Source organism: Telmatherina bonti, assembly GCF_933228915.1.
Source record: "Telmatherina bonti genome assembly, chromosome: 7".
Classification (NCBI taxonomy): Eukaryota; Metazoa; Chordata; class Actinopteri; order Atheriniformes; family Telmatherinidae; genus Telmatherina; species Telmatherina bonti.
In genome coordinates this window covers 17,596,786-17,610,760 of record NC_136625.1, presented here as the reverse complement: position 1 = coordinate 17,610,760, position 13,975 = coordinate 17,596,786, and the positions used below count along the sequence as shown (strand labels likewise).

At 38.2% G+C, this 13,975-nt stretch overlaps 1 protein-coding gene across 1 annotated transcript in view; it reads left to right on the top strand.

Moving 5' to 3' along the window:
* Positions 1–13,975, top strand: part of yes1 (YES proto-oncogene 1, Src family tyrosine kinase) — a 31,561-nt gene that overhangs the window by 7,342 nt on the left and 10,244 nt on the right. The window contains exons 2-7 of the mRNA XM_079244044.1: positions 6,375–6,662; positions 8,296–8,395; positions 10,214–10,312; positions 10,945–11,048; positions 11,740–11,889; positions 13,185–13,340. Coding sequence (XP_079100170.1) covers positions 6,383–6,662; positions 8,296–8,395; positions 10,214–10,312; positions 10,945–11,048; positions 11,740–11,889; positions 13,185–13,340 — 889 coding nt within the window. The 5' untranslated portion in view covers positions 6,375–6,382. The remainder of the gene's footprint in view (positions 1–6,374; positions 6,663–8,295; positions 8,396–10,213; positions 10,313–10,944; positions 11,049–11,739; positions 11,890–13,184; positions 13,341–13,975) is intronic.

Sequence of the window (13,975 nt, the reverse complement as noted above, 5' to 3'; positions counted from 1 at the left end):
TTGTCAGTGCAGTTATTTTTAGCATTTTCCTAAAAACGGAAACGGCACTTACAGTTCAGATTGGCCATTTGGTGGTAGAGACAGAATACAGGTGGATTCCGATGTGTTGTTGTTGTTAAATTGAACGTTTGCTTACTATATCTAAGCCTCTATGTTACTGTTTTCTACCAGGTCAGCTGTCAGTGTGGTTTTAGGGTCAGAAAGACATTTGGAACAACACTGAGGCTGACAGGTGTGACATTAAAAGGTCAAAGGGGACAATTGCATTCATGTTGTTCTCTGCTCCAATATCGATGGTCTGCAGAAAGCTGCAGCATGGTATGAAAAAGGGAAGGAAGTTCAGACTGTGTACACTTGATAGAAAGTTACATCTCTGTTAATGGGAATTAATATGCCAGTTGGATTTTCAGTCTATCAGTGGGTTGTAAAATGTTAGGAAATCATGAAAAATTTAGACTTCACATTGGCCACATTTACATGAGATTTAATTCTTCTTTAATTTGGAATAAACATTATATCCTTTAAACAAAATAAAAAATAACCATGTAAACACCTAGTTACAAATGAAAATGACAAAAATTCCAACTAAACTTAATTCTGAAGTAAGTGGCTGGTTCGTTCTCATTTTAAATCTGAACTCATGAATTCATCTTTCATGTGAACATTAATTAAGCTTGTTACGCGCATGCTTATTACCTTGTCTTTTCATGATGACGCACTTATTCCACGTGGTCTTCTGCCTTCCGGCTGCGTAACAGCAAATAAGCATGTTTTCCATGTAAATATGAAGGAGAACTTAATTTTTAAACTGCAAATAGTTAATTTCAAATTAAAAAGCATCAACCTAACCGTAGCCATTGAATAAACCCTAATGTGAATCTTTAAATAGATTTTAATTTCAAAATACTGCAGTTTTGCAATCAACTTTTAAGGACTGCATAAATGTTAAATACACTTCTGAGCATTTAAGGATGTGAAGGCATGAAAAAAATGTAAAATACCCAAATACCTTTGAACAGTAGATTTTTTTTTTTTTTTTTTTTGCGTTCTGGCTTTTTTTCATTTATATTTCCATTTAAAACTTATCTTTATTAATGCATATTAGACATTAACCTGTTTGAACACGCAAAAACATTTTCAGAATGCCCTGGCACACACTCAATAACTAAGAAGTTTCATTAAGTGTTTATTTTTCCAGACTTTTTGCTCTTTCCAGCAGCTAAAATGAATTCAGACTGTCAAAACAGTTCTTTGTCTCATTGCATATTAACAATCTTCCACAAATTGCCAGGCCAAGTTGTGGTGCCATGCCCACGCAGCTCTCATTGCGGTTGTCACTACCTGTTAGTGGTTGTCCAATGCTGAACTAGTTCAGTTACTCATGATGCAGACCAATGATTTTATTGCAATGGTCCTATTCTGTTAGCATGAGATAAATATATCATTGCTTACTAGATCTTCATTCGAAAATCTTTGACAGACAGTGAGTGACAGAATAACTACCGGCACATAATAATGAATAAAACACTTACGCTTCTGAGCTCCTGGAATGAGATGACATTTCATTTTAATCTTATGGATTACTGTGTAGCTGTTTGCTCTCCAGCACCCGAATGTGCTGCGTTTCCTGCTTTTTTTTTAAAAAAAAAAAAATTCTGTCATTTAACTTAATTAAGCTCCTCTCTGTCTGTGTCTGTCGCCACAAATCAACTCTGTTTTATTGTGACAAATCTATCTTACTGATCCCAGAGACATTGCTTGCCCTCATCAGGATAGTTTATTGTTGTTTGTTAGTTGGTGTTGGTGATTATTACCTGGATTTCTAGCCTGCTGAGCTGAAAGGATTCCTGTTGTTCACATTTAACTAAATCTGCTTATTAATAAAAACGCATAACTTTTGGTGTTTCTCTGTTAAGCTTTCTTCAAAGAGGAATAATTTCTTTCATGAATTTGACCAAATAATAAAATTCTGGATCAACCAATTTGTTTTGTGCTATAAAGTAGGAACTTGTTCATTTCCTCGACGCGCTACCAGTGCACCTTTAAATTGGTCTCACGTTTCCTCTTTAAAGTTGCTGAATGAACGATGGCATCTAACTGGCAACGCAGAGTTAATATGCGGTACGACAGAGGACATTTTACAAACTGAGCAGCTTGTGTAACTAACCGTTACTGTTCAAGCTATAAATATATTCTGAGCCAGGTAACCTGAAACTTTTCTTTGTGCTGCTTAATAACCTTAGCAGCACCGACGCTACCTGAGGATCTGGAGGATTAAGGTCACTACTGACATCACTGACGCTAGCGCTGCCACTTGCACTGATCTTTTTTTTTGGTGTCTGTACATAGCAGGTTCTCTCATATGATATAAGCTTATATTTACATTTGAACAAGTAGTTTATTAATTAATCATTTATTAAGTTTTTTCAATGGTTAGCTTTGGTTCCGGCAAGTATTTCCTGTTTCAGAACAACAGATCAGCTAATGGCATTCATTCAGCCATAGACTTATATCCTATATACATACATACATACGTACATACATAGCATATATATGTTATGCATTCAGCTACAAGACCCAAACACTATAACACTCACAGTCACAAAGGAGTAAGTCGGCATAGCTGCGTTTGCATATCCAAAATGCACCTCAGGTCCGAAGAGGTGCAAACCTCTCAGGACCTACACAGAGCCTATGACGTAACCAACCTGATGCAGAACCTGTGGACATAAACCGGCATTAGGAAAGAGAAGGGGAGGGTGTGCTAAGTTGGTCGTGGAAGTCTTCTTTTTAGTCCTTTGGCTCTGATGCTGGCCCTGCGATGGACTGGCGAACTGTCCAGGGTGTACCCTGCCTGTCGCCCAAAGCCGGCTGGGATAGGCTCCAGCTTCCCCGCGACCCTGAATTGGAATAAGCGGTTTGGAAAATGAATGAATGAATGAATGGCTCTGATGCAAACGTCCAGTACTCCTTACACGACACATTGCTGTAATAGTATTTAGGAATTTCACGTATTATTAAAGGTGGCTTTGCATGAATCAATCATATGTGAATACTTACAATCCTGTAGCATTTTCATGTCCTATATTGTGTTCGATTTGTTCTCTCAGCCTTTTAAAACCTGATATTCCCTAATTTAAGAAGTTTGAGAAGAGGTTTGGTGCCAGTTTTTGGGGACTTTGCCTGAGCTGTTTGTGCTAAAACCTCCCATTTTCTTCTGATTCCTTTCATCAAAGTCTGTCTTCGCAAGGTTAGCGTTTGCATGTTGTACGATGAATTGATAAAGGTGCAAAAAGATGTTTCTACTCACCTTGAAAGTTTCCCTTTTCGTTTGTTTTTAGGCATGTCTTAAGCCTTTTTTAGTTACTGTGCCATCTTCATTCATTTGTCTCCTGTAGCACATATAAAGATATTTACGCATCTTAACAAATGTCACACGTCTCCCTTTTATTATAACTCCAAAAGTATTAAAAAAGACCTTGTGGTTGCAGAAGTATACTCCTTTCTGTAGAGGTGTATAATTTCTGAATAGAGGCTTAAGAAATAGGCACAGGGCCTAACCCTAACTACATCTTCCAGTAGAATGCTGTCTTTGTTTTCAGCAGAATATACAAATCCACCACAAACACACTTCAGTAATCTGCAATCTTCACTGATTATCTCTGTTGACCTCGGAGCCTACACAGGTAGTCAACTCATAGTAAAGTACAAAGCTCCACACTGGTGCAGCCTCACATTTTAATAACTGAACCTGTATTGAAGTAGTCTTAAATGAAGTTAAAGGTCTTCTTTATTAACTTGGATTTTGAAGAGTTGCAGCTCTTAAATGATAAAATGGTTATTCCACTTTTGTCTTAACTAGCTGAGAAATGTTTACAGGAAGTTTATACAGCTGATGGCTATTCCAGCTCACAACTGCGGTCAGCTGTTACTTATTCATGCAAAGACTGCAAGCTGGCTTTACAGCAAACTGGATGATTGCTTTAGGAAGCAAGCATTTAGGATAAATTGACTTGGCCATTTAACCAGGGTGGAAACTTCATTGTTCCACTGAATTTTTGTAACCCAAGCTCAAATAAAAAGTTATTTGCTAATTAAAAGGAATAACTAACAGGTGACTTTCTGGTAATAGAGTTACGTAACATTAAAGTTCATTCATTAAAGTATATTCCAAAAGAAAAGAAAAGAGAACACACACACTCTGTCTCTAGCTATCTGGTTATCTAGCTCGCTTTCTGTTTATCTACCATAATCTAACCATAAATTAAACCGATATTAATTTGGGATTCAGCCAGCATGAGCATGGATTTTAATCTCTTCATTGACAGATGAAAGTTACTTTTTTTTTTTTTTTTAAATAGAATAGTTTGTTTTATTTCCTTTATTTCCTTTTGGGTACATTAGCACAAACTGTGTGGGCCATATTTCCTCACTTTTTTTCCTACATCCTCCCCAAACTGCACCCTCATTTATTTAGTTACAAATACCAGTGTGATCTGTCACTGACTGGAACTTGAAACTATGTTGTAAAGTTTTTCAGCTGCCAGGATATGAGTCATTAGAAGTGTAGTAGTCTTAGAGCTGACAATAGCGGACCACACAGAAAAAAAATTTGTTGAAGAGGTCAAAGGTGACAGATGAGTAAACACAACAGCTCATGACGACACACATGCACCCAAGCTTGTGTGCACTAAATGCACTCATCTATTACCGGATCCTTTTTCTGCATGACTGACGCGGGAGCAGACTGCGCACAGATATCAGGCTGGCATTTACTCTCCTGGTGCATGTTACAGTCTGCATGCCTGCAGGACGGGCAGTTGGTGCAGGCTGAAATTTTAAGCTGCGCCAGACGTCTGTGGACTTGGCCCGATGGCAAGACGTATTACACAGATCTTTTTAGGATATGCTTTTGTGGAAACAATTCTTTGCAAGTCCTTGCTTCCTCCTTTAAAACACAATGAGATGCAAAATGTTTCTACTTTTTTTTTTAATATTGTGAAGTGTTTCATACATCAGCAAGCTGAACAGGGTATCAGCTCTAATCCCCAAAGGTTTTTTTCCCCCTTTTAGTGTCAGAAGTGTTATCACCTCAGGGCAGTGGTGGGCACAGTCAGTGTATACTTTCTAGATTACAGTCTTTCTTTTCCAGACATGAGTGTAAACCTAGTTAATGAGTTAGTTTGTAATGTTTAAGTTGTGGTTCTGTCTTATACGAGTCCAATATAAACACCTGGTCCATGTCACTTTCTAAGCAGTCAGCAGCACACACAGTTTAGCTGAACTAGTTAAAGTTCAGTTTGACCCCTTGACAGGATTGTTCTCCTTTGTCCCAAGATTTTATTAGAGCAGAGGGACAGAAATTAGAGCAACCAGTTTGACATTTTTCATTCTAATTTTCTGACTAAAAGAAGATGAATCATATATCTTCCTTTGTTTTATATACTGGACAGAAACATTGGATTATCTGCAAAGCGCCATGGCTAGTTTGAGTCTTGCTGATCATATCCTTTCATGGAGTATTTTTTTTTCTTTTGGTGGTATCTTAGTTACTCAAACTTCAATAAGTTTGATCAAAGTTAAACCATGTGTCTCATTGTGAAAATTAGGTTGTTGCTGAAGTGGCATGTTTGTCCTTCTAACGGATTATTAGTCACTAAATGGTTATTCATGGTCTCATTTGGTTGGATGTCTTAGTAATATCCTCCTGACTACTAGGGAAAAAAAATGTGTAACTACAAATGTCCACTATGGAAGACATTGCTTAAACTTTTAAATATTGTGGTAAAATTTAGTTATATTTATCTAAGAAATTATTTAATGTGTTTATAAGATATTCAATGAAGATATTACTACAAAATTTCAAGTAAAAATCAGCACAAACAAAAGTATTATGCACTTTTGCTCTTCCCATAAAACATGCTTGTTGCAATGGAGGCCATTTTTCTTGAAGAGAGAAAGTTCACACACACACACACACACACACACAAATGAGGTACGATTTAAAAGCACTAAATGTCCTCTTTAAAAACCAAAAGGTGTTAGTTCAGTAGCATATAGGGTGATGAAAATGTTTAGGTTTACAAAGGTCCTCCACAGAGGACAAATTTAACTACTGGTAGTCAGGAGGATATTGTAGTTTATGTCAAAGAAAAACTATATTATTAATTTAAGCTGAAATTTTGGCATGTCTTATCTAATCATTTCCAGAAAATGCGTTTCGAACACTTGAGCCCAACCCACAATCTGAAACTTCTGCTTCTGACATTCGAGTCATTAAAAGCAGCAGTCAGATTTATGAGAGCAGACGCTGAGTGGTTAGATGAAAGCACATACAATCCCGTACTGTAATTCGATCCTCTTCTTTCCTGCAGGCTCGACGATGGGTTGCGTCAGGAGTAAAGAGGACAAGGGTCCAGCGCTGAAGTACCGACCTGACAACTCAAATGCCACACCGGTCAGTGCTCACCAGGGTCACTACGGGCCTGACCCCACCCTTATGGGTCATTCGCCAGCTATGAAGACACACAACAACTACAACAGTCACGTTGCTGCCCTCACGCCGTTTGGCGGAGCATCTTCAGCCATGACGCCTTTTGGCGGAGCCTCCACCTCCTTCACCTCCATGGCTGTGAGCAGTCCCTTTCCCACTGTGATCACAGGTTAGTTTGTGGGTTAAAAACTTTCATACGTAACACCAAACCTGTCCGATTGCTTTAAACCATTCATATAACTTTTTATTCTAAAAAGTTGGTAAAGAAACCTGAATGCAGCCCTCATACTAAGGTGGTAATTGTAATAAACTGAATTTTTCAATCCAAATACAAGCTGATATTTTCAAGACATTTTCTCTGCCATGTGTCACATTTCCATGGTGATGTCATTATGTGCAAAACAACTTTAGAGTACACTCAGCTGAACATTGATTATGCACAGGATGTTATGAGCAGCAGATCTTATGCAAATCAGACATTTGAAACTGCTCAGCCAAAACATCAAGGCTGAACAGAACCTCAAAATAGGTCTATAATATGGGAAGCAATGCAGCACGCATGACCCTTTCTGCGACAAAATAATTAATTACATGCACAGAATTCAGCTTCTTCACTTATGCTCATTGAAAGTTTTTTATTGCCAACAATGATGCAACTTTTTTTTTGTTTTTTATGAAGGATGTTCCTGTAATTAAAATGAGTCTTGTTGACACGAGGTTCATCCAGGATGGAGGCATAAATTACGCAAATGTGAACGACAGAGATGAACTGTCAATCTCATCTTCACTTAGGAGGGAATTTGTGCTTTTTATGCTCGCATATGTACATAAACTGATGGGAGCTCTGCTGGGATACGCATTGTCCTTCCTTTACATGTTGTTTTTTTTTCAGATCTTGTGAAACTTTCTTTGTGTAAAGACGTAATGAGTCTACGCAGCATTGTAGCCGTGTGACTGAGAGCGATTCTCTTGCTGAGTTTCCTCAAAGCAAGCTCCCATGTTGTTCCTCTGCTCCATGTCATCTCTGTCTAGTATGTTGTTTTTCTGAATGGAGACTGATCCAGACAGATGTATAGTTGGCATGCTCCGTACACCAACTACACGTATTTGGGCTACACACAGTGAGCTGCACAGTGACCCCGTGGACCGTTGTGGGCTGGTGTGCGTCATGTGCAAAGCTTGAATTCCCTTTAATTCCACTCCCTAACCATAAAAGCCTTAAAAAAAAAACCTTTAAGCCAGTGAGGTTCAGCAGTTTGGTCACTAGAGAGCTTTTAAGCCTCAGAAGTGTAGTAAACTCCAACTGAGGGACATCCCCATTCCCTTTCTCTGGGAAGAATATTTGGCCTGAAAGACTTCTGCCCATATAATCCTATCTATTCAATTTTCCTCGCAACATGAACACGTCACAATCCCTTCATCACTTTTATCACTTGTCAGTTCTTTTCTCATACATTTATATAAAAGATTAAATGACACCAAGTTGATTCAAGCGATAACTCTGGTTTTAACAAATGCCGAAGGAATATTCTTCTTCCTTAACAAGTTAAGAATGAATCACAGTAGAGTTAGCTTTTAGTATTTTTAGACTACACTCTAAAGCACAGGAAGGAAGAATATGAATGGAAAAAATAAAGTTTTTTTCTTTGTACTAATCTGTAAAGACTTGCATTAAAAAGTAATGAGCATTTGTTGTCTTAGGTTGAGAGCCGTGGATGTCGTCGTCCCCCCCCCCCCCCCCCCCCCCCCCTCCTGTGTTGAACAGCTGATGTGTCCTAATGCTGAGCTTTTGTTGCTTTTAGGCGGAGTGACTTTTTTTGTTGCATTGTACGACTATGAAGCGAGGACGTCGGACGATCTGTCATTCAAAAAGGGGGATCGCTTTCAGATTATAAACAACACGTGAGTACACATGATGTGGTAGGAGAAAACTGTCTTGTGTTTTGTTTTGTTTTTTTGTGTGTGTGTCACAAGCACACTCTGGTTGTGTGTGTGTTTTTAATCCCACATTGGATTCAGGTCTGATACAGAGGCTGAGATCTGTCTGGGTTAATGGCTTCCTCTAATGGACCATCTGTCAGGTTGCCATTGCTTTTCACTCGGCACAGATCTTTCTCGTGGTTTTACTGAATCATATTTGGGTTAAGGTGTAAAATACATAATTTGCTTCATGCAGTAAAGCTTAAATCCACATTATAAAAAAAACACCTGATCACATGTTTAATATTAAAATTAATACTCTTTCCTTGGTCAAAGGTTTAAAGAAGCCCAGTTCTGCTTGTGGTATATTCTATACTTTTTAATATTAATAATATTTAAGACATACATCTTTCCAAGTTGTGAACCTAACCGAGTACTCGTTACATCATCAATGCTGATCATAACACTATTAAACAGAAGTAATTGTAGATATACAGCTAGGAAATTCATTTTGATGTTCATTCCCTGCATATGCTTCTGCAGCGTATGCTCCCCCCCCACGAGTACACAGTTGAGAAAATAGGCAGAGCTCCAAGTACTGCACAAATCCTTTTCTTGTCATTCATCACACCCAACCACTGTCTTAAGCGCACGCTGCTTTTACTGTGAGGAAAATGCCATCTGCTTTCCGCAGAGAGGTGGGAAGAGGACCGATTTAAAACTTGTCAAAATGCCATCACACAGGTTTTCCCTACTTCTCAGTCCCTCCTCTCTGAATTTAAGCTGTCACACGTAACTGTAATTCTGTGTACCAGGAATTATAGTTACATGCAATGTGTGGAAAGGAGAAGCTAGAACACTCCACTTTTAGAAAAGTTTGAAGATGTCACGTATGTTCCTTTAAGTGTATAGAAGGAAAAGATCTGCAAAGCTACAGACACTTTAGTCTGTTCCAGTCCAGACCAGTTCCAGACCCTGTGCCTGAGCTACCAGCAACATCCCATTTTCATTACAGGCCTGCTTTGCTTTTGTATTTATTTGTAGCCATGAAACACATTTCTATAACACCTGTGCAGCTTCGTTGGCTAGCCTGAAATAAGTAGTGCCGTAACACACACCACTATTATTAACTTGTGTTTTTACACCAATAAGCCAAACGATCAGATAAGTGACTGGAACAGAACTGCATATTTTATTAAGCAGAAAGAAATACTGCAGCAATGTGACATTATCTGGAAGAATTTGGTTTTCTGAACATGAAACAATGTAAATATGTATAAGTAAGCCTCCCAGAAAATATATGAATTGTCAATAAACATGGTTTAGGCTGTTAAGACTCATTTATTTTTACATATATTTACAGATTCATTGTATTTTCTTTAAAGAAATAGATGATAACCAGAGTTATTAAAAAAAAAAGGGATCTTATAAAAAGTACCACATATGCAATTCAGTGTCACATTTAGCAGTCAAGTGTTTGTTTTTTTTTTTTATCTTTATGCAAGTACTTTTCATACTTTTCCATATTTTTTGTATTCATCTGCACTTAACTTAGGCCTTGAATGGGGAATTTTTAGTGCCTGTAGTGTCTTTATCATTTAAAACGATTATATGACTTGAATTCATGGCCAAACTCCTTTCCCAGTATGGCTTATTTTCCTCATAGAGCTGCATGATGCATGAAACGGCCTTGCATACTTTTAGTACTAGCGGTGTTCATGTGAGTGTAGGTGGATTTCTCTGCCCTGCCTTTTAAATGTGTATACATGCCTCTGAGCAGTAATGTACATCCTTCCTCAGGGAAGGTGACTGGTGGGAAGCCCGCTCCATCAACACTGGACAGAAAGGTTACATCCCCAGCAATTATGTGGCCCCAGCCGACTCCATCCAGGCGGAAGAGTGAGAATTCAGATTCTTATCTATAGCAACGTTCTGTTGACTCTTCTTCTAATTCCCCCTGTACAATACTAGCACCTGTGTGTTATGCTTCTTTCATTTTTTAAGGCCGGGCTTGTTGTCACTATTGCCAGTTTTATTAAAAAAAAAAAAAAACTGGAAAAGGCGGCCAATCATTCTGTAGTATATCTGAAAAAACAAGACTTACTTGTTATGAACTGTTAGCAGGATTGCCTGTAAGATGAGATCTCATCTGTTATCCAACACGTCTGAACATGCAGGTGCTTCTTGAAATAGGCAGTGGTGTCTTTAGAAAGAAAAAAATGAAGATTATTTACAGCTGGGAGCGAATACTTAATCGCTTTTGGATCCTTTAAATAGTCAATGCAACAAGCTAAAGACAGTGATGGCTGAAGCTAAGAAAAAAAATATTCAGAGTAGATTTTAGAAGATTTGGCTTCATTTATCTGACAATAAAATAACATATTAGATTCACTTAAAGGGTTTCCAAATGAGAAATATTGCTTGAATAATATCAAATGTATTTTACATACAAGATAATAAAGAAACGTGTCCTTCCAGCACTGAAAAAGAAAATCTCGCATCAGAGAGTCTGACTTGTACTCTGTCTGCAGATGGTACTTTGGAAAAATGGGCCGCAAAGATGCTGAACGTCTCCTGCTGATTCCAGGAAATCAGCGCGGTACTTTCTTGGTTCGAGAGAGCGAGACGACCAAAGGTAAATTTAAACAACCCAAAAAATGTTTAAAAAATACTACATAGAAAAGTAGTTCTAGCTCTATAATAATGATACTGAATAATGACGTGGTAATGATGATGGTGATGATATGTAATTATAAGATGATTATAAGTATTACTGTTATTTGTATTATTAGTTGCACTATTATTAATACAAATGATGATGCTAACTATCATGAATATTGACATGGTCATGATGATGATGATGATGATGATGATAAATACTCAATCCAACATTGCATCATTAAATCAGACAGATGTAGAAGTCCTTGGATGAGCAGAGAACTGAGCTCCCAGCTGTGTTTACACAGTGGACTACACATCACTGCCTACACCTTCAGGCACAACGTGTTTGTTCTGTTGTTGTTACATTGTGCTTTAATACTTGTCCTCATGTCCTGAGTTTTTCATAAAAATATGTATCTAAGCATGAAACAAAGAAGAAAGTGAAATGTTTTAAAATGAACATGCGGTAATTGTAGCAAAACAAACAAAAGAGTTTCAGGGTAGAAACTAGCAAGCAAATTACATTTCATCCCCTAACCTGAACTTTAAGACGGAGCTTCTACACGCTTGTTTGCAAGTGATGCAATTTGCCCGTTTCTTTCTGACATGAACAGAGTGTCCATTTTTAAAGAAACACATCTAACTTTGCATTTATTTTTCTTAAGGTGCCTATTCTCTGTCTATACGCGACTGGGATGAGATGAAGGGAGACAACGCCAAACACTACAAAATCCGCAAGCTGGATAACGGTGGTTATTACATCACCACACGAGCTCAGTTTGACACGCTACAGAAGCTGGTGAAACACTACACAGGTATGCAGCCAGCTAACACAGGCAGCACTTTCTCAGATTATTGTTTACAGCGTGAACAGACCCTGCAGCTCAGAACCAGTTGGTCATTTTTGCAGTCTCGGCTTTATGATCGGCGGTGCTGTAATTCAGACAAACGTGATTATTAAATGTCTGTAAAGGTTCTCATTCGTCCTGGTCTTGTTGAAGCCACTCAGACAGTAAGATGTGTCTCACAACACAAGTATCCCCTGCTTCCTTTCAACTGATATATTTACTGGCTGTATAGGTTAGCTACAAATCTGCAGCTTAGATCAAGTCACATTCATTTTAATAAACCTCAACTAAAACTGGGCTTTGACTGACAAAGTCACAGCTCAGCAAGAGTAAAAATCCCACTGAAAAGATTCTAGTTGTAATCTCCTCAATATTGATGAGCAGGAAAAACAATCCACGGTGGTCTGTCAGAAGGAAATGTAACTTGACTGCAGCACATGCAGGAAACATCACATAATCATGAGGTTGATCGTGACAGGATACTAACATTTATATTCTGGTGCTCTGCTGCTGATTATGCACAACTCGCTTCCATAACAGACATGTAATTCACTCAGAGCTGTGTTTTCTATAATTGATGACACATCTCCTCACATGCCTCAGTGTTTGCTCTGATCTCCAGGAACAAGTCGTTAAGTAAGAAGTTATATTGAACAATGTTTTCAACCTTTTTATTTATTTATTTTTTTAAAGCCAAAGTATATGTTTCATTGAAAACATCACAAGACAAACCGCAAACCAGAAATGTTAAACAATGAAACTGTGTGGCCTATATTAATAATATAAAATTGTTCTTGTTAAAGTATGTCGAACAGGAATTAAATACTCGCGGAGAAAAAGGTCTTTTATGATATTTCATGATTCTACTCCCTCAGTGTGAAAGCTGGGCCTGTTTGAGTGAATGCAGCTGCTTTTTAGACCAATTAGGTGAAATTGGTTCATTTCCCATGGCATGCCTGTGCCGTGTCACAGTGGTTGAAAAACACTGATATACAACATTGTGTTTGTCTTATCTCACCGCAGAGCTTTAATACAACAAACAGGTTGTCTTTTTGACAGGTTGTCTTATTGGTTTTGCAGGATTCATACACCATGATCCTGTTGTGTTTTTTATTGGAACACACATTGTATGTGTGTTGCATGTGTGTGTATTCAGTACACTTAAACTTGTTGTAATAAAGTCATCATGCATATTTGGTGGTGTGAATTGCAACGTTGATCCTAACTTTAGCTTTTCCTCTCACTGTGCTGTGTTTTGACAGAACATGCAGATGGTTTATGCTACAGGCTGACGACTGTGTGTCCCACGATGAAGCCGCAAACTCAGGGACTAGCTAAAGACGCCTGGGAAATCCCGCGAGATTCTCTTCGACTGGAAGTCAAACTGGGGCAGGGCTGCTTCGGGGAAGTCTGGATGGGTATGAGACCATTTGTGCTGTGCTCAGACACACCGCTTCTCTCTTTGACCATTCTCATATTTTTCTGTTTGCATTAGAAAGTAATACCCTAACTCTCTGGAAATGAGTTATGTGAGAAATATTTGTGATGTCACCATTAGATCAGTATTTGTACCAATAACTAGACACAAGAAAAATGTATGTATTAATTGTATATTATAATTCTGTCACTTCTTAAAAAAGGGATTTTAAGTGTTGATGACTGATTCTGCTCTTGGGAATGTACATCGGTGTAAAAGTAAAGTGGATTCTGAGGCGTGTGAATCTGACCAATCAGAGCAAACTGGGCTCTTTGCAGTGGGGAGCCACCACATTTCTATATGAACTTGTATTTGTGGACATAGATGCTTCATTAACATCGAGCGGTATTTTGCTTAACGCATCTGTTCTCCTCTAACCGTTGCTTAAAATTGTCCACTAAGATGCTATTAGTTGAACAATTCTGCTGTTGTTGGTGTTATAAAAAAAACATCATCTGGTAAATCTGTGTTGTAACTGCTGAAGGCTGAGCATCCTCTTGATCTGAGCTGCAGGAAACATTGGGATTATTCCGCGGCCTCGGAAAGTCGTTTCATATGCATGGAGCTTGTAATGCG